A 16,993-nucleotide genomic window follows, 5' to 3' on the forward strand; every position below is an offset into this window, starting at 1 on the left:
ACAAAGGAAGGGAGCCTTATGACTACCTCCAGCTTACAGCCTGGAGAGAGTTTCCATTCTGTAGCATAAGGAGAGGGAATCTAATCAGATCCTGGCAGTCTCTCCAAATTGAGGCAGTTTAGGGTTTGGAGACTTCACAGTTGCTCAAATTTATGGGGGCAGGTTACAGGAGAGGAGAGAGCTGCACCCAGAGGAGCGCATTTCGCCTATGTGATTTGAAGTTGTGATCGGCACAAATGTGTGAGGAAGCTCCCTGGGCTGGAGAAAGAACCCCTGGAAAGGAACAGGCAGAACTGTCCTTGGAACTTGCACAGGTTGGGAGTAAGTTGTTTCTACCAGTTGGAATAGAAACCCCTTCCAAGATTTGGAAAATCACAGTGGAGCTTCAGAAAAATAGTATCTCAGTAGGTCACTCGAATTGGCTCTAGAGTAACGGCTGCTCTGAACCCTCCTGACAAAGCATAAATGCAAGCTACTACAAAACCGAACTGTTTCCAAGTAGTTTAACTGCTTCCCAGACCTAAGCCCAGTAGTATTTAAAGAATAGAAAGCAATCCATCAACAAAGGAAACCAACAATGTCAAAATCACAATGTCTGGCATCTCATCAAAACCTACCCAGGTGTGCAAAAAACAAAACAGGAAATTAGGACCTATAAACATGAAGAAAAGTCAATAGAGACCCAGAATTGATATGGGTGACAGAATTAACAGAAAACTATGTTCAAAACAGCTATTTCTAAATATTCTGTATGCTTAAGAAGGTTGTATCAAATGGATTATAAAAATTACTGTGGGATTTCTCTCCACATGAGCAAAGGGGTGGATGAGGCCAGTCTAGCCACTGAAGCCCCCAACCCCAGGTTGTTCAGCCTCCCAGGAAGAGGTCAGAAGGTCAGAAGGAGGTAATTTCCATCAGCGAGAACCAGGTCCCATGAGGAGGAGACCCAAGCCCAGCTGAAGTTGGGGAGTGTAGTTTGGTCTCTGTCTAGTCCCTCCGGTTTTTCTGGGAACTGAGGGACCTGTGCTGAGCCACAGCTTTCTGGGAGATACAGTTTGGGATACATTGTCTTACTAGTTAATGGCTAGGGCTTCTTGGCTGTTTGGCTGCCACAGGGTTCTGGGACAAGCAGTTCATCTGTCTTTGTCTATTTTTCTTCACATGAGAATTCTGCCTGGGTTCAAGTGGCTATTGAAGAGGGTGCCTGTCAGACCCTATCAAAGATGCCTGGGGCTTCTTTATGCAGCATGTGAGGGAACTGGCTTTCAATGGGTCAATTCCAAGATTATCCTGTGGCTCACCTTGGACAAGGTCAGATCTTAGTAGGTCTGTCCAGCTGTGTGGCTGGGGCAGGAGGTGGCTCTAGAGAGCTCCTTTGTTGTGTGGGAGGTATTTGCCCTCATTCCTCCTGCTCTAGGGGGCTAGATAGACCCCATATTGGGAGCTTGGGAGGGGAATTTGATTGTGGGTCCTACTGAACCATTCTCTGCCCCTTATCCTATCCCTTCCCCTCCTGGTCCCCAGGAAAAACTTTGGGTGTCTGTGTGTTCTATGGGGTGTCTTGTCCTGGTCTCATCTTACCAGCTCTGTCACCACGAACAGAAAACTTCTGGAACAATGTCTGCCATGCAGTGCCTTGAAGACTAAGCAGGCAATTTTGAAATAGTATTGTTATGAATGGGAAGATGATTTCAGCAGAAAGAAATTTGATTTACATACTTTAGAACCTACAACACAATCTGTACAGATTTACAGATTCCACCTACTTTGTGTTGATTTTTAGTCTAGAGCTTGGGTCTCTATATTTTAGAACCTGCCAGATCTCAGAGAAGAAGTCCAGAATCAACTACCCCACAACAAGTTGCCCAGTGCTGGTTCTGTATAGGGGAGCAGTTACTCCAGGTTTGGCTTTCTCTATTTTTGTATCTGTGTTTTAGGGGTAAAGGTAGAAGACTAGAAATTCCTAGTTGGTGTGTGGACTGATTAGTCTGCTCTCTGAGGGCTCCATTTTCTAACCCCAGCTTTGTGTTTTTAAGAATCCATCCTTCATGGGGCACCTGGATTGCTTAGTCAGTTGAGCATCCAACTCTTGATTTCAGCTCAGATCATGATCCCAGGACTGAGCCCCGTGTTGGGCTCCACACTGAGCCTTGAGCCTGCTTGGGATTCTCTCTCCCTCTGTCCCTCCCCCCCCACACTCACATGCTCTCTCTAAAAAAAAAAAAAAAAAGAGTTAATCCTTCATGAAAAGAGAGGTGTTGACTAATTGTCAAAACTCTGAAAGCTAGGGGCGCCTGGGTGGCAAAACGGTTGAGCGTCTGCCTTCGGCTGAGGGCGTGATCCCGGCATTATGGGATCGAGCCCCACATCAGGCTCCTCTGCTATGAGCCTGCTTCTTTCTCTCCCACTCCCCCTGCTTGTGTTCCCTCTCTCGCTGGCTGTCTCTATCTCTGTCAAATAAAATCTTAAAAAAGAAAAAAAACTCTGAAAGCTAGCCTGTCATTGAAATGCCTCCTTTATTCTTAATAGAGCTCTCTTGTCAGATGTTCAGAACCAGAAAAGACAGTAGACTAAAAATGCTGGCCATTTCCTAAGAACAGAAGAAAATGACCAAGGCCCTGGTGGGTTTTTTTTTTTTTTCTGTGTTTTGCGCTTCATCGTCATGGATTTGCAGAGGCTTAGAAAAATAATTAACAATGGAAACATACAAACATTCCTAAATTCAGAATTGAAGGAAAAATAAGCCATAAAACCAACATTAGGACAAAGGTAGAATAATGAGATGTAGACCACTGAGTTTGCTTAAAGGAACACAGGTGAATAGACATGTAAGAATGTATGATGTATTTAAATTGAATTGCAAATACTTTCTGATGTTTCCAGTATCGATAATGTGTTAGTTTCCTCTTGGTGCCAAAACAAATTCTCACAAACTTTTAGCAACTTAAAACAGTGCAAATTTATTATCTCATGTTCTTTAAGTCAGAAGCCTGGATTGGCTTGGCTAATTTCTCTGCCCTGGATTTCATTAAGACTGAAATAAATCAAGGTGTGGACCCACAGAGTTTTTATTAGAAGCCTCTGGGAAGAAACTGCTTCCAATCTTATTCAGGTTTTGTAGAATCCATTCCCTTGTGACCATGTGAGTGAGCCCCTGTTTCCTTACTGGCTATCAGCTGCAGGTTGGTCTTTGTTCTTAGAGGCTGCCTATATTCTTTCTGGTGCTTTACATGTGGTCCTCTTCTAGCAATCAGTTGAATTCCTCTTATGCTTCCAGTCTCTCCAGCTTCCTTCCTAAAGCATCTTTCTCTTCTGCTTCTAGCTGCATATGTGATTACATTGTACCCACCCTGATAATCCAGGTTCATCTCCCTGTGTACAGTCAGCTGAGTAGTAGCCTTAATTACATCTCCAAACACAGTACCTAAATTCATGTTCAATTGGACAACTAAGGGGCAGGAATCTTGAGGGGACATCTTTAGAATTCTACCTAATACAAATAATAGATCAGAAACACTGAAAGTTATATGATATCTATTATTCATAAGGAGAAATCAGACCAGACCCTTAGAGGAAATAATTATTTCTTGGAGCTTAAGTCTTGAAATCAGATAATTAACTTCTCCAACTTTGTTCTATTTCACTATTGTTTTGGCTTTTCTACATCCTTTGCTTTTCCATATAAATATGAAAATTAGCTGGTTTACTTGCTTTAAAATGCCTTTGGTAATTTTGGTAGTGTTTATATAAAATCTACCTTAGTAAAAAATAATAATAATAAGCAATGGGGAGCCTTGCCATCCGTGAACATGATACAGCTTTTGTTTGGGTATTCTTTGTTTCAGTAATGTTTTGTGTTTTTCATCATAGCAATCTTGTACATCTTTGATTTACTCTTGGGTATTAGGATTTTTTGTTGCCATTTTTACTGATATTTTAGTTTTATTTTCAATTGCTAATATAGAAATACAACTGATTTTTTAATATTTTGATCTTTTATCTTGTGAATTTGGTAGATTCATAAGTTTTGGTAGTTTTCTGTAGACTTTCTTGGGTTTTCTTTATACACAATCCTGTTGTGTGCAAATAGCAACAATATTCTTTTCTGATCTTTAAACCTATTATTTTTCTTGTATTATTACACTGTGAGGTTCTCTAGTATGATGGAGAGTGTGGGAGTGAACAGTTTGTCTCATTCTCAGTCCTCAGGGAAAAGTGCATTTTGCACATGGAATGGTGATTTTTGGTGCCTCAAGGGCAGACTGTGCTGGGTTAAATAGTATTTCTTGTTTTATTAATATTGTTTATTTTATTGTTGTTATTTTAGTGGTTACTATAGAGCTCACAGCGTGACATCTTTAATTCATCAAGTTGACTTAGAATTTTTTTTTTTAAAGATCTTATTTATTTACTGGACAGAGAGAGACACAGCAAGAGAGGGAACACCAGCAGGGGGAGTGGGAGAGGGAGAAGCAGGTGTCCCACTGAGCAGGGCCCTGGGATCATGACCTGAGCCGAAGGCAGATGCTTAACAACTGAGCCACCCAGGCGCCCCTGACTTAGAATTAATATCATGCCATTTTACACTATTCGTTTCACACATGACATCTTACCTTGCCTACTTCGCACTTGTAATTCACACATTCTATTTCACGCTTCCAAAATTTTAATAACCTAATGGCAGTATAATTCCTTTTAAGTCCATTCCCTGTCTTTTGAGCTACCATTTCCCCACCTTTTAGTTTTTTATTGCTATAAATGCACCTTACAATATTACTAATTTCATTCTTAGGCAATAAAGGACCAGATAGTAAACATCTTCAGCTTGGCTGGCCATACAGTCTCTATTAAATCTGTTAAATGATCTGTTCTATAGTGAAAGCATTCATAGATATGTAAACAGATGGATGTGGCTATGTACCAATAAAACTTAACTTTAAAAAGTAGGCAGGGAGCGGAATTTGGCCCATGGACCTCTCCTAAACACTTTACCCTTTAAGGAAAATGAGAAGAATGAAAACCTTATAAATATCCCATTATTTACCATTTCTGGTGTTCACTACTTTTCTGTTGATCTGAGTTTTCAACTAGTGTAATTTTCTTTCAGACTGTAAACATCCTTTAAGATTTCTCTGTGTAGGTCTTTCAGCAGTGAGTTCTCTCAGATTTTTTCATTTAAAAATGTCCTTGGGGTGCCTGGCTGGCTCAGTCAGAAGAGCATGTGACTCTTGATCTCAGGGTGGTGAGTTTGAGCCCTATTTTGGGTGTAGAGATTAAAAACAAATAAGCTTTTAAAAATAAAAGTAAAAAATAAGATTGTGTTTATTTCAAAAAATGTGTTTATTTCAAGTGGCTCTGTGTAATGTGTAGTGCACTGGACTTCTAGTGATGAAAAATGTCTTTATTTCACACTAATTTTTATTTATTTATTTTTAAAGATGTTATTTATTTGAGAGAGAGAGAGAACAAGCAGAGCGGAGGGGCAAAGGGAGAGGGAGAAGTAGACTACCTGCCGAGCAGGGAGCCTGATGCAGGGCTCAATTCCAGGTCCCCAAGATCATGACCTGAGCTGAAGGGAGACACTTAACTGATTGAGCCACCCAGGGGCCCCATTTCTTGTGATTTTCTTAATAACACTTCTTTTCTCTAGCTTACTTTATTGTAAGACTACAGCATATAAAACATAAAATGCGTGTCAGTTAACTGTTTATGTTATCAGCAAGGCTTCTGGTCGAAGGTAAGCTATTAGTAGTTAAGTTTTGGGGGAGTCAAAAGTTATACGTGGAATTTCAAAAGCAGGGGGTTGGTGCCCCTAACCTCCACATTGTTCAAGGGTCAACTTTTCAATTTTCGGCTGGTTCATATACATCTGAACATCAGATATACAACTGAATGGTCATTTTAAAAAAGATTTTAAGTAATTTCCACACCCTATGCGGGGCTTGAACTCACAACCCCAAAATCAAGCATCACATGCTCTACAGACTGAGCCAGCCAGGTGCCCCTGAATGGTCATTTTAATAACTCATTCTTCGCTCATATTTTGGATGTTTTATTTCTCAATATATTGAAAATATATTCATATCCTGTGCTGATAATTACTGATGCACAGTCATTTCATGTCTGATTGTATATTCTTTCTGTTGATACATGTTTCCCTGTAACTGTATGTATGGTGATAAACGCTAACTGGACTTTCTGTGGCGGTCATCTCACAAATATATTGCAAATCATTATGGTGCACACCTGAAACTAATGTTGTGTGTCAATTATACCTCAATAAAAACAAGTAAAAGGTAGTATTTAGTTGGAAAAAAAGATAAATACTCCTTGAGGGCCCATATTTGCTGTGTTTTTATGTTAGCGCTTAGATCTCTACCTTTTACGTAGATGTTAAAAATGTTTTTCAAAATAAATAAAAATTTAAAAAGATAAAAATATTTTTCAGCAATTTCTATTTCAGGGATATTTCACCTGTAGGATTTAATGGATATACCTTTCAAAAACTTTTAATTTGTCAGGTTAGTCAATAATTAAGTGTACGGGGGCGCCTGGGTAGCGCAGTCGTTAAAGCGTCTGCCTTCGGCTCAGGGCGTGATCCCGGTGTACCGGGATCGAGTCCCACATCGGGCTCCTCCGCTATGAGCCTGCTTCTTCCTCTCCCACTCCCCTGCTGTGTTCCCTCTCTCACTGGCTGTCTCTATCTCTGTCAAATAAATAAATAAATAAAATCTTTAAAAAAAATAATTAAGTGTACGATTGCAATAGAGTTTTTAATTGAAATATATTTGATGTATAAATTTAAGATGTACGACATGTTGATTTGACACATCTATATATATGATAATATGGGAAGATAGATTTAATGGTATTTTACTTCTTTCCATAATGAATAATGACTATTACACAAAGACATAGTCTTTGTAAGTTGTAAAAACAACCAGAATGTATATCTAGAGGTCTTTTTCACATCAGTAATGATCACCACAAATTGAAGAACAATGTGTTATTAGAGGGATTAACATCAGCTGAGGATTTATCTGTAAACTTTACCTGGGAAGAGTCGCAGCTACTAGGTTCTGCTTAGAAGAATCTGTATCTGGGTATGATGTTGGAGACTTCTAGCAGCCTGTGACAATAGTTAAAGATGATTGCTGCGTGTCATTCAGAGTGTCACAGACAATAGCCTTTCTTTCCATTTTCAGTTGCCCTGGCTTCTAAAGAGCTTTAAGATACTGGACTTTAGTTAATAGGCAATAGATTCTTAGTCTGTCTTCTGTTTCCAGATAGAACTTATGTGCTCTCACCTTTGATAGATATTTGATCTCTCAAGGTGAAAATATGTCAATTCCTGAGACTTTTGTGCTTTTCCTAGATATCCCCCACAAAGTCCAATTATAAGTGTCTAAGTCTTTGTCATTTCCCATGAACAGGCTATCCAGCTACCAAGCCAGATATGATCCTTAATTTCAAGCATGGAGAAGAGTCTTGGAGCATAGAAGATGAAATGCAATGTCAGTACTTTTCAGGTAAGTGAGCAACTGAGAACAGGAAAATGTGAGACTTTGAAAGTAACATGGTTGGCCAGGAGGGGATGATCCCTTCCAAATGTGTTTTAACAAGGCTAAAACTTTAAACGTCATTACAGATATTCAGTAATTACAGAATCATTAATGTAAATCAAGGTAATTACAGAAATCATTAATGAGGCTCTCATTTGCCTGGTGTTTCAAGGGATACGTGCACCTCTTTTTCTCGCTTTGGATTGATTCATGTTCAGTAGAATGTTTCCTGTGCAGCTTCCAGACCTCCTTCTTCTCTTCTACTTCCTCTCTGGCAATGCCCCTTCCTGTTTTCTCTACAGCTCTTGTTTTCACCCCTTTTACCTGATCAAGTGACGTAACGGTTCTTCTAGTCAACACAGAAGCCTTTTATCCTGGGATCAGGTTTTTGGACTTCTGTGGGCCATGTGAAAATGTATCAAAACAAGCTAGAAGGTGGGAATGTTGACCACAGTGGTGGTGTCTAAATATATTAGAGCTTGGGAAAGGTTTGTTTTCTGTTGCATGAAGAATTAGAGAAGAATCAGTAAGAGAGGTTAATTATGCTTATCTTTGAGTGAGAAGCCGAGGATTCTTCATTCTAACCTGCTTCTCCAAGATACTTGTTCAAGACTTATGTTGGCATCTTTCTTTGGTCATTGTTTGCACCTGATAAATGGACTTTCTCCCTTCTCTGGGCATCTTCAAAAGTCTCCAGAGTCAGAGAGCATGAAGCTTCATCCTTGCCTATTTCTATCATTTGTTCCTAGTGTGGTTTCATTTTCATGGCCTTAAGAATACTAGTTATATGCTGATGAGCCCTAAATTTCTGTCTCCAGCCCAGACCTTCTTTTATCCACACACATTCACCTAGATATTTCATTTCTGCACTTGAAGATCTAATAACTACTTCAAACGTCATGTCACTCTTGGTTCCTCTTCTCACTTATACCACAGATCCAGTCCATTAGTGAGTGTAGTCTGTACTTTCCCCTTATTGTATCTGGAGGTCCTCCACTCCTTTCTGTAACTATTGTTTCACCCAAGCGCCAATATCCATTGTCTTTTGCCAAAGTTATTATATTTTTCTTGAGAATGCTCTCACTGCTTTACTCTTGCTTCTCTCTGTTCTTCACTTAATAGCCAGATTTCTTGGTCTTTTTTTATTATTTATTTTTAAAAAGTAGTAGAAGTCAGTTTTTCCATCCTCTCACCCCCCCAAAATTCATGAAGACAAAAACAAACTTTAGAAACATGCAGATTCATAAAGACATCAGGTTCTGACAATTATCTGGGTATGGAAGATAATTAAACCATCATATGGAAAGCACAGTCTTCTGAGTTGGAGGAAAGAGGGAAAGATCTAAAGTATAAACCAGAAAAATGCTGTATGCCACAGCTGGGCTTTACTGATTTTCCCAAGCACAGTCCACAATCCTAAAAATAGTATTTATGTCACAATACTTAAGACCTTGTTAGTGTGATAACTGATATATGTACACAGACGATGACATTTTTAAAGTGAAAATCGGGACATATCACCTCTCTCCCACTATTACCTTGAATGGCATCCTGTTACTATTAGTATAATATCCAAATTCCTTTCAGGATCCTCCTATACGTGAGTATTTCCTGACTCCTGCCTAAATGTTTGCTTACTTTCTTATGTAAAAAATTTTGAAGTATAACATATACACACAAAAATATATAGCTATAAGGGTACAGCCCAGTTAATTTTTACAGTCAGTATACTGTGTAACCAGTAAACTAGATCAAGAGTACGAGAGTACTGTGCAGGATGCCATTGTGTGAACATACAACAAATTATCCCTTCCACATTCAGGCTGTTATAACTAATACTCCTACATATCTTTACATAAAGGTCCTTTATTTTACATTTTCCTACCTTTGAAAACGTTTATTTCTGAATAGTTTAGACTTAGTGAGAAGTCCCAAAATTATACACAAGTTGCTTACATATTCTTTTTGTAGATTTCCCCAGGTGGTAATATTTTATCACATTTGCATTATCACATTCTATCCACGTATTATTCCATTCACACACATACACACATCCTGTTTTTCTGAACTCTTTATCCCTAAATACTTAAGTGTGTATTTCCTAGAAACAAGTTAATTTTTCACATAACCAAAATAGAAAAAAAAATCAAAATCAAATATTGACATCGATATAGAACTATTACCCAATATACAGAGCTTACTCAAAGTTTACTGATTGTCTCGTTAATGTTTTTTATAGTAAATGGAAAAAAATATTTTTCTGGACCTTTCCTTATTATCTTGCTCATTCTGTTGTGGGTACACTTGCTTTCACTCAAAAGTCAGAGCTCACTGATTATGACCCAAATCCTTTAGGTAAGAAACCATATGGATGCAATGAATGTGCAGTGAATGCTTGTGAACCAGTCATGACTGTGCTTCAGAGAATTCATGCAGGAAAGAAATCCCATGAATGCTGTGATTGTAGGAAAGCCTTTCCCAGTAAGTTAGAACTAATTACTCATCAACAGACTCACACAGGGGACAGACCATTTGGGTGCAATCAATGTCAAAAAGCCTTCATTACAAAGTCAGCACTCATCTGTCATCAGAAAACTCATCATAGGGAAAGGAAATCCTATGCATGCAGTAAATGCAGGAAAGCTTCTCCTTGGAAGTCAAAACTCACTTTACATCAGAGAACTCATTCAGGAGAGAGACCTTTCACATGCAGAGTATGTGAGAAAGCCTTCGTGGTTCAGACACATCTGACCGTACATCAGAGAACTCCCACAGGAGAGAAACCATATGAATGCTCGGATTGTGAGAAAGCCTTCTCGAAAAAGGCTCAGCTCATGATTCATCAGCGAATTCACACAGGAGAGAGACCATACGGATGTAGTCCATGTCAAAAAGCGTTCATTACAAAGTCAGCACTCATCTATCATCAGAAAACTCGTCACAGAGAAGGGAAATCCTATGCATGCAGTAAATGCGGGAAAGCTTTTCCTTGGAAGTCAAAACTCACTTTACATCAGAGAACTCATTCAGGTGAGAGACCTTTCAGATGCAGAGTATGTGATAAGGCCTTCATGGTTCGGACACATCTCACTGTGCATCAGAGAACTCACACAGGAGAGAAACCATATGAATGCTCAGATTGTGAGAAAGCTTTCTCAAAAAAGGCTCAGCTCATGATACATCAGCGAATTCACACAGGAGAGAGACCATATGGATGTAGTCAATGTCAACAAACCTTCGTCCAGAAGTCAGATCTCACTAATCATAAGAAAACTCAGCATGCACTCGGGAAATCTCATGGATGCAGTGAATGTGGGAAGGTTTTGTCCTCTAAGTCAACACTCATTATACATCAGAGAACCCATACAGGTGAGAAGCCCTTCAAATGCAGTGTATGTGATAAAGCTTTCACATCAAAGGCACATCTTATTGTCCATCAGAGAATTCATACAGGAGAGAAACCATACAAATGTTCAGATTGTGAGAAGGCCTTCTCCACTAAGGCACATCTTATGATTCATCAGCGAATTCACACAGGAGAGAGACCATACAGATGCAATGAATGTCAACAGGCTTTCATCCAGAAGTCAGGTCTTACTAACCATCTGCAAAATTGTCACGCACAAGTGAAATCTCATGGATGCAGTGAATGTGGGAAGGTTTTGTCCTGTAAGTCAACTCTCATTATACATCAGAGAACCCATACAGGTGAGAAGCCTTTCAAATGTGGTGTATGTAATAAAGCCTTCACGGCTAAATCCTATCTCACTGTACATCAGAGAATTCATACAGGAGAGAAACCATATGAATGCTGTGATTGTAAGAAGGCGTTTGCTACTTTGTCGACTCTCATTGGTCACCGGAGAACTCACACAGGAGAGAGGCCCTATGGATGCAATGAATGTCAAAAAGCCTTCTTTCGGAAGTCAGCTCTTATTAATCATCAGCAAACTCAGCATCGAGGAAAATTCTCTATGCAATGACTATAGGAATGTGAGAAATAGTTTTTGATTAGTCCTATCTGCTCAGAGAACTCATATTAAATAGAAATGCCATGAATGCTGTGATTATAGTGACCTTTCTGGAACTTCTGTAGGAAATTAACCTTTTGGATGCAATGAAAAGTTGTAAGCCTTAAATCTGAAGACTCCTCCCAGTATACCACAGGGATCTCGCCAAAAGAGAGAAACATTGTAAATTCAATGATTGTCAAAAATTTCATTTGGAAGTCACAGGCTGTGAGTTTAGGAGGCAACACCTGTGGTTTCAGTGAAAGTGGGAAATCATTCTTTTCAAATCACATTTGTTATACATTAGGGTATTCATTCAAGGGAGGGACCCTGCAGTTGCAGTGAGTGCAGAAAAGCCAAGAAAAATCACATCTCATTGTACATAAAAATTTCAGGAATGTTGTGGTAATGATAGCATTCTCTAGAAAGTCAAAACTCTTTGACCATCTTGTATAGGAGAGAGATCCTACAGATGCTATGACCGTGGTACAGTTTCCAATTAATGCATATCCTCCTTACACCAGCAAACTCAAGTAGGAGGAAACCCCTATTAATGCAGTAAATGTAGTACAGCCTTCATCCACATGTCAAAGCCACTAATTATCTAGCAAAATCATATAGTAGATAAATCCTTTGGCCACAAAACTCACTGCATATCAAGAAAGAAATGTCATTAATTGCAGTGATTATCTACGGTGCTTTATTTACAATTCAGAGCCTTTTACAGTAATTTCGTATTTTATTGAACAGATTACATTTCACATTTTCTGAGATGTAAAGCAAAAATATGACTTAAAGAATGTAGAATAGTAAAGGGGGTGAAGTATAGTCACACATTTAGTGAGTTGTAAACTAGAAAGGTATATAAAGCTTTGAGTTGGAATCAGAGGGAAAACCTGTTCAGGACTGAAGGGAGGTCCTTGGTTTCTTATTACAAAAATCTCCCATTGACTAAAGGCTATACAAATAAAAAGTCAGTTTATGGGAAAAAAACTCCGAATTGCACAAAGCCCCATTAGGCAGGAGAAATGGCCAGAATAGAAGGATGTGAGCTGTGGGGGCAGCTAGTCTGCAACAGGGATGCAGAGGGAGGATGCGGCTCACGTCCAGGACCTGTAGGTAGGAGCAGGCTGGGAAGAAGTCTAGAAGCAGAGGTTAGAGCATTCACCCAAAGCCCTTGCATTCCAGTCAGAGTTTCTAGGATGCTGATGCTTTTCTCAAACAAGGTACAATTCAGAGCTTTTTAATTGCTCTCTAATTCACATAGCAGAGGGATCCTATTCTCAGACAAGGGAACAATTTTTAGGTTCAGTAAAGTTATAAAACCCCTAAGGAATCATATATTATAGAAATACTATGATTATGTCACTAAAAATAATGGAGGATTTGATGTCAGTAAGCATCATAAGCTCTTAAAAAATAGAATTTGCTCTACACAGAGCAGTGAATGTGGGAAAAGCATCAGTGATTAATTGTATTTTATTTTTGTATTTCTGGATTTATTTCTTCACACCTGACTATCTTCAGTTGTGATGCATGTTACAGTCAGTGGAATGTCCTCATTTAGTTGTTATGGCTTCTCTATATTTGATGGCATTTTAGATTTGGATAATTAGCTAAACTTGGAAAGTATGTATAGAGTGAAATTATTTTGTAAGGGCCTAACATAATTGTTTTAGAAAGGATTCCAGAGAATATTCTACTACAAATATTAGACATTTTCACTGCAAATATGGTGCCATTTGAATATATAAAAAATAGTAAGTTGAATAGTGACAAAGGTTTGTAGGGCTTATATTGTGGAGTATACTATATAACATGGACTTTATGTATTTGACTTTATTATTTTTTGGAATTACATGAAGGAACATAATTTTTAGGGTTTAATAAATTCTCAGCATAGACATAGAATATTAAGTAATAAAATCTCATGTAAATAGGAATGTTCTATTTCCTTATAAATCAGAATGTCTTGTAATATATAATTTGACTCAATAAAAATTCTAAAGAATTAGATGGCGTAAGTTTGCTGTCCTTATTTTTACTGTCTTTTGTAGTGTTTCTGCCAGCTGTGATGAACTGTCACCACTTGAAACCTCCATTATCCTAGAGCCTTATTTCTTAGATATGCAAAAGTGATAAAAGATTTACATGCAATACTAAAAAATAAGCAACATATGAGACCAAGGGGGAGAAAAGACTTGGGTTTATGTGTGTGTTCATGTATATTTCTTGCAAGTGCTGTATAATGCAGGAACTTTGGATTTATTATAAAAATATGTCCTTGGGCACTAGAAACATTTTCTCTCTTAGCATTTCCTAAAATGCCCCATATTTACTAATATTAAGGATAACATTGCAGAAGTTGGAATTCTTGAACATAGCTGGAATGGCAAGTAGTTCAATTGCTGTGGAAAACAATTTGGCAGTTCCTCTAAAAAGTTAAATATAGAATTACTGTATGACCCCGGAATTCCACTCCCAGCTATATATTCACCAAAATTGAAAGCAGGTACTTCAGTGCTTCCACATGAACGTTCACAGCAGCACTGTTCGCAATAATCAAAAGGTGGAAATAATCCAAGTGTCCATCAGTGGATGAATGGATAAACAAAATGTGGTATGTGTATGTATATACACATGTATACACATATATGTATACACATCAATATCCCATTATGTATCAATATCCCATTATGTATCCCATATGTATCCCATACGTATACATAATGGGATATTGATACATAATGGGATATTGATGACCTATACAAGTGAAGTGTTGTTGAATGTTAGAACATAAGCCTCAAAAACATGATAAGTGAAAGAATCCAGACACAAAGGACCACATATTATATTCCTATTTATATGAAATGTGCGGAATAGATAAATCTATAGAGACAGACGGCAAATTGGTAGATTCCCTCAGCGCTCTGATATTGTTGCTTCAAGATCCCCAAGCACCAAGATTCTGCTCTTAAATGGTGAACAAAAAATCTCAAATTATTAATGATGCATTCACAACAATTTCTCTTTTCTTCAAAGAATCTAGTTATTCACTTACTCAAGCAAAGATACATGGATGTCTAGAACATGACAGACACATACCCAAGTACTGATGATGAAAAGATTTATATGACATTGACCTAGTCATGTAGAGACTTTTGGCTTCATATAGAAGGCAATCAAATAAATACAGTACTGCATAAATGTTAATATTATCTTGATGCTTTGTCATTTTTTTCTTTGAAATACTTGATGGAAGTATGGAAATAAAGTTGGACAGAAATAATTTTGGGACATCAGAATTTTTAAGGGTTTACTAGGATGATTATTAAATTGGATGCAGTATTATGTAGTGATAAGCAGTCGTCGTTGACATAGAAGAACTAAAAAGCTATTCATTCTGATTTCCAGCTGTGTAAAGCGGAGTATGTGCAATTATTAAAACATTTGTATTGTAAAATATACCATACAGAAAAGTATATTAAACAGTCACGCACGCAGGTGTCAGTTTAACATAAAATGGCAACAGCTATGTGTGAACAACTATCCACTACCACTCATATCAAGCAATAGAACGTCCTAGAAGCCCTATTTGTCCCAGAAAACATCCCCCCCTTCATTTTCTATGGTCTAGATCTCTTCACGGAGACAAACCTGGAGTGCTTTCTTGAGTCAATTTCACTTCTCTAGATTTTTTCCTTTGCTAGAGACATCCTTGGAGCCCCTTTTGCTGGATCCTCTTTTCCTTGCCCAGGGAATATTTTCTTTGCTGTAAGGACCTCAAAACTCTTCCAAAACAGCCAAGTGTCCCTGAACCCTTAAGGCAATGAGGCTAAGTGAATACATCATCATCCACTTAGGTCTAGCCTAAGGGCGAGGTCCAGAAGGATCCCCAGTTGCGGGAGCTCTGTCCCTGTGGAGTTGGAGTGCACCATCCTCCTGGCACATGGATATGTTCACCAACCTGGAAGCTCTCTGTAGTTTATGGATTTTTTTTTTTTTTAAAGTAAGCTCTGTACCCAGTTTGGGGCTTGAACTCACTACCTTTTTTTTTTTTTTTAAGATTTTATTAATTTATTTGACAGAGAGAGACAGCCAAGGAGCGAGGGAACACAAGCAGGGGGAGTGGGAGAGGAAGAAGCAGGCTCCCAGCGGAGAAGCCCGATGTGGGTCTTGATCCCAGAACGCTGGGATCACGCCCTGAGCCAAAGGCAGATGCTTAACAACTGCACCACCCAGGCGCCCCTTGAACTCACTACCTTGAAATCAAGAGTTGCATGCTCTACTGACTGAGGCAGCTAAGCACACTGTTTATGGATTTTTTTTTTTTATGGAGACTTAATCACATAGGCAAGGTTTAATTTGATAAAGGGAGTTTACAAAAATCTTTGATAAACATCATACTTAAAGGACAAACTTTGAAATCAGGAAGACAATGCTGCATCATCACACCTTTTCAACATTGGACTGGAGGTCTCACCCACTGCAAAAGGGAAAAATAAAGGTTTAAAAATGGAAAAGAATGGGGGAACTCATTATTTAAAGAGAATATGGGGGCGCCTGGGTGGCTCAGTCAGTTGGGCGTCTGCCTTCAGCTCAGGTCATGATCCCAGGGGTTTGGGATTGAGCCCCACATCTTGTCTGGCTCCCTGCTCAGCGGAAAGCCTGCTTCTCCTTCTCCCTCTGCCATTCCCCCCTGCTTATGCTCTCTGGCTCTATCTCTCTGTCAAATAAAAAAATAATAAAGAGAATATGACTTTTTGTAAAAATCTAGAATAACTGCTTTATGTTCCTTTAGGTAACTGTCAGCCAGGTGCAGCAATGAGAGGGGACACAGGAGAGGTGCAGGAAAAAAAGTTTATTATACTCACAGGTCCTGAGACACAGAGTCACTGCTTGCTGCAAGGAGTTTGCTCAGGAGAGAGTGCCAAGGGATCAGTCTCAACCAAGGAAATGAGGTGAGAGCAAGGATCCGTGAGTAAATGCCCTTACTGAAGGTCAGGAAGTACCCCCTATTTGGAAGGGCCCTGTTGGGGGAGTACACAAGAAAAGACTGTAGGAGATTTCAGCGGTGTGTTTGAATGACACAAGGTCAACAGAAGGGTAGGAGGAGGAACTTGTGCAGGAGTGAACGCTATTACAGAGATACACCTGGTCGCCTGATTGGTGTACTCTGGGCCTGTTTGTGGGGATGTTGAGGCAGTGGGAAAATATGAAGTTTTAAAAATTTACAACACAATAGTCACAAAAACGATTAGAATTAATAAGACAGCTTATCAGTTTTGCTTGGTGTAATTTCAATATACAAATCAATTGTATTTCTATCTACTACCAACAGAGTTAAACAATGAAATTGTAAAATATCGTTTACAAAAGCGTTAAAAATGTCAGGTATCATGAAACGACTCTAATAAAAAC

General features: G+C 38.8%; 1 protein-coding gene across 1 annotated transcript; it reads left to right on the forward strand.

Moving 5' to 3' along the window:
- The first annotated feature begins 17 nt into the window (after positions 1 to 17).
- On the forward strand, positions 18 to 13,588 carry LOC113247260 (zinc finger protein 268-like). Its single transcript, XM_026488223.4, has 3 exons — positions 18 to 1,902; positions 7,434 to 7,529; positions 9,918 to 13,588. The coding sequence occupies exons 2-3, from the start codon at positions 7,457 to 7,459 to the stop codon at positions 11,543 to 11,545; spliced, it is 1,701 nt and encodes a 566-aa protein (XP_026344008.3). The 5' UTR covers positions 18 to 1,902; positions 7,434 to 7,456; the 3' UTR covers positions 11,546 to 13,588.
- The last annotated feature ends 3,405 nt before the right edge of the window (positions 13,589 to 16,993 follow it).

This window comes from Ursus arctos, unplaced genomic scaffold (genome assembly GCF_023065955.2).
Source record: "Ursus arctos isolate Adak ecotype North America unplaced genomic scaffold, UrsArc2.0 scaffold_19, whole genome shotgun sequence".
Taxonomy (NCBI): Eukaryota; Metazoa; Chordata; class Mammalia; order Carnivora; family Ursidae; genus Ursus; species Ursus arctos.

Bases quoted from the DNA above. Each gene is read 5' to 3' on its own strand.
- LOC113247260 (XM_026488223.4), top strand. From the start codon at position 7,457: ATGATCCTTAATTTCAAGCATGGAGAAGAGTCTTGGAGCATAGAAGAT. The intron at 7,530-9,917 runs GTAAGTGAGCAA...CAAATCCTTTAG, and splicing joins GCAATGTCAGTACTTTTCAG to GTAAGAAACCATATGGATGC.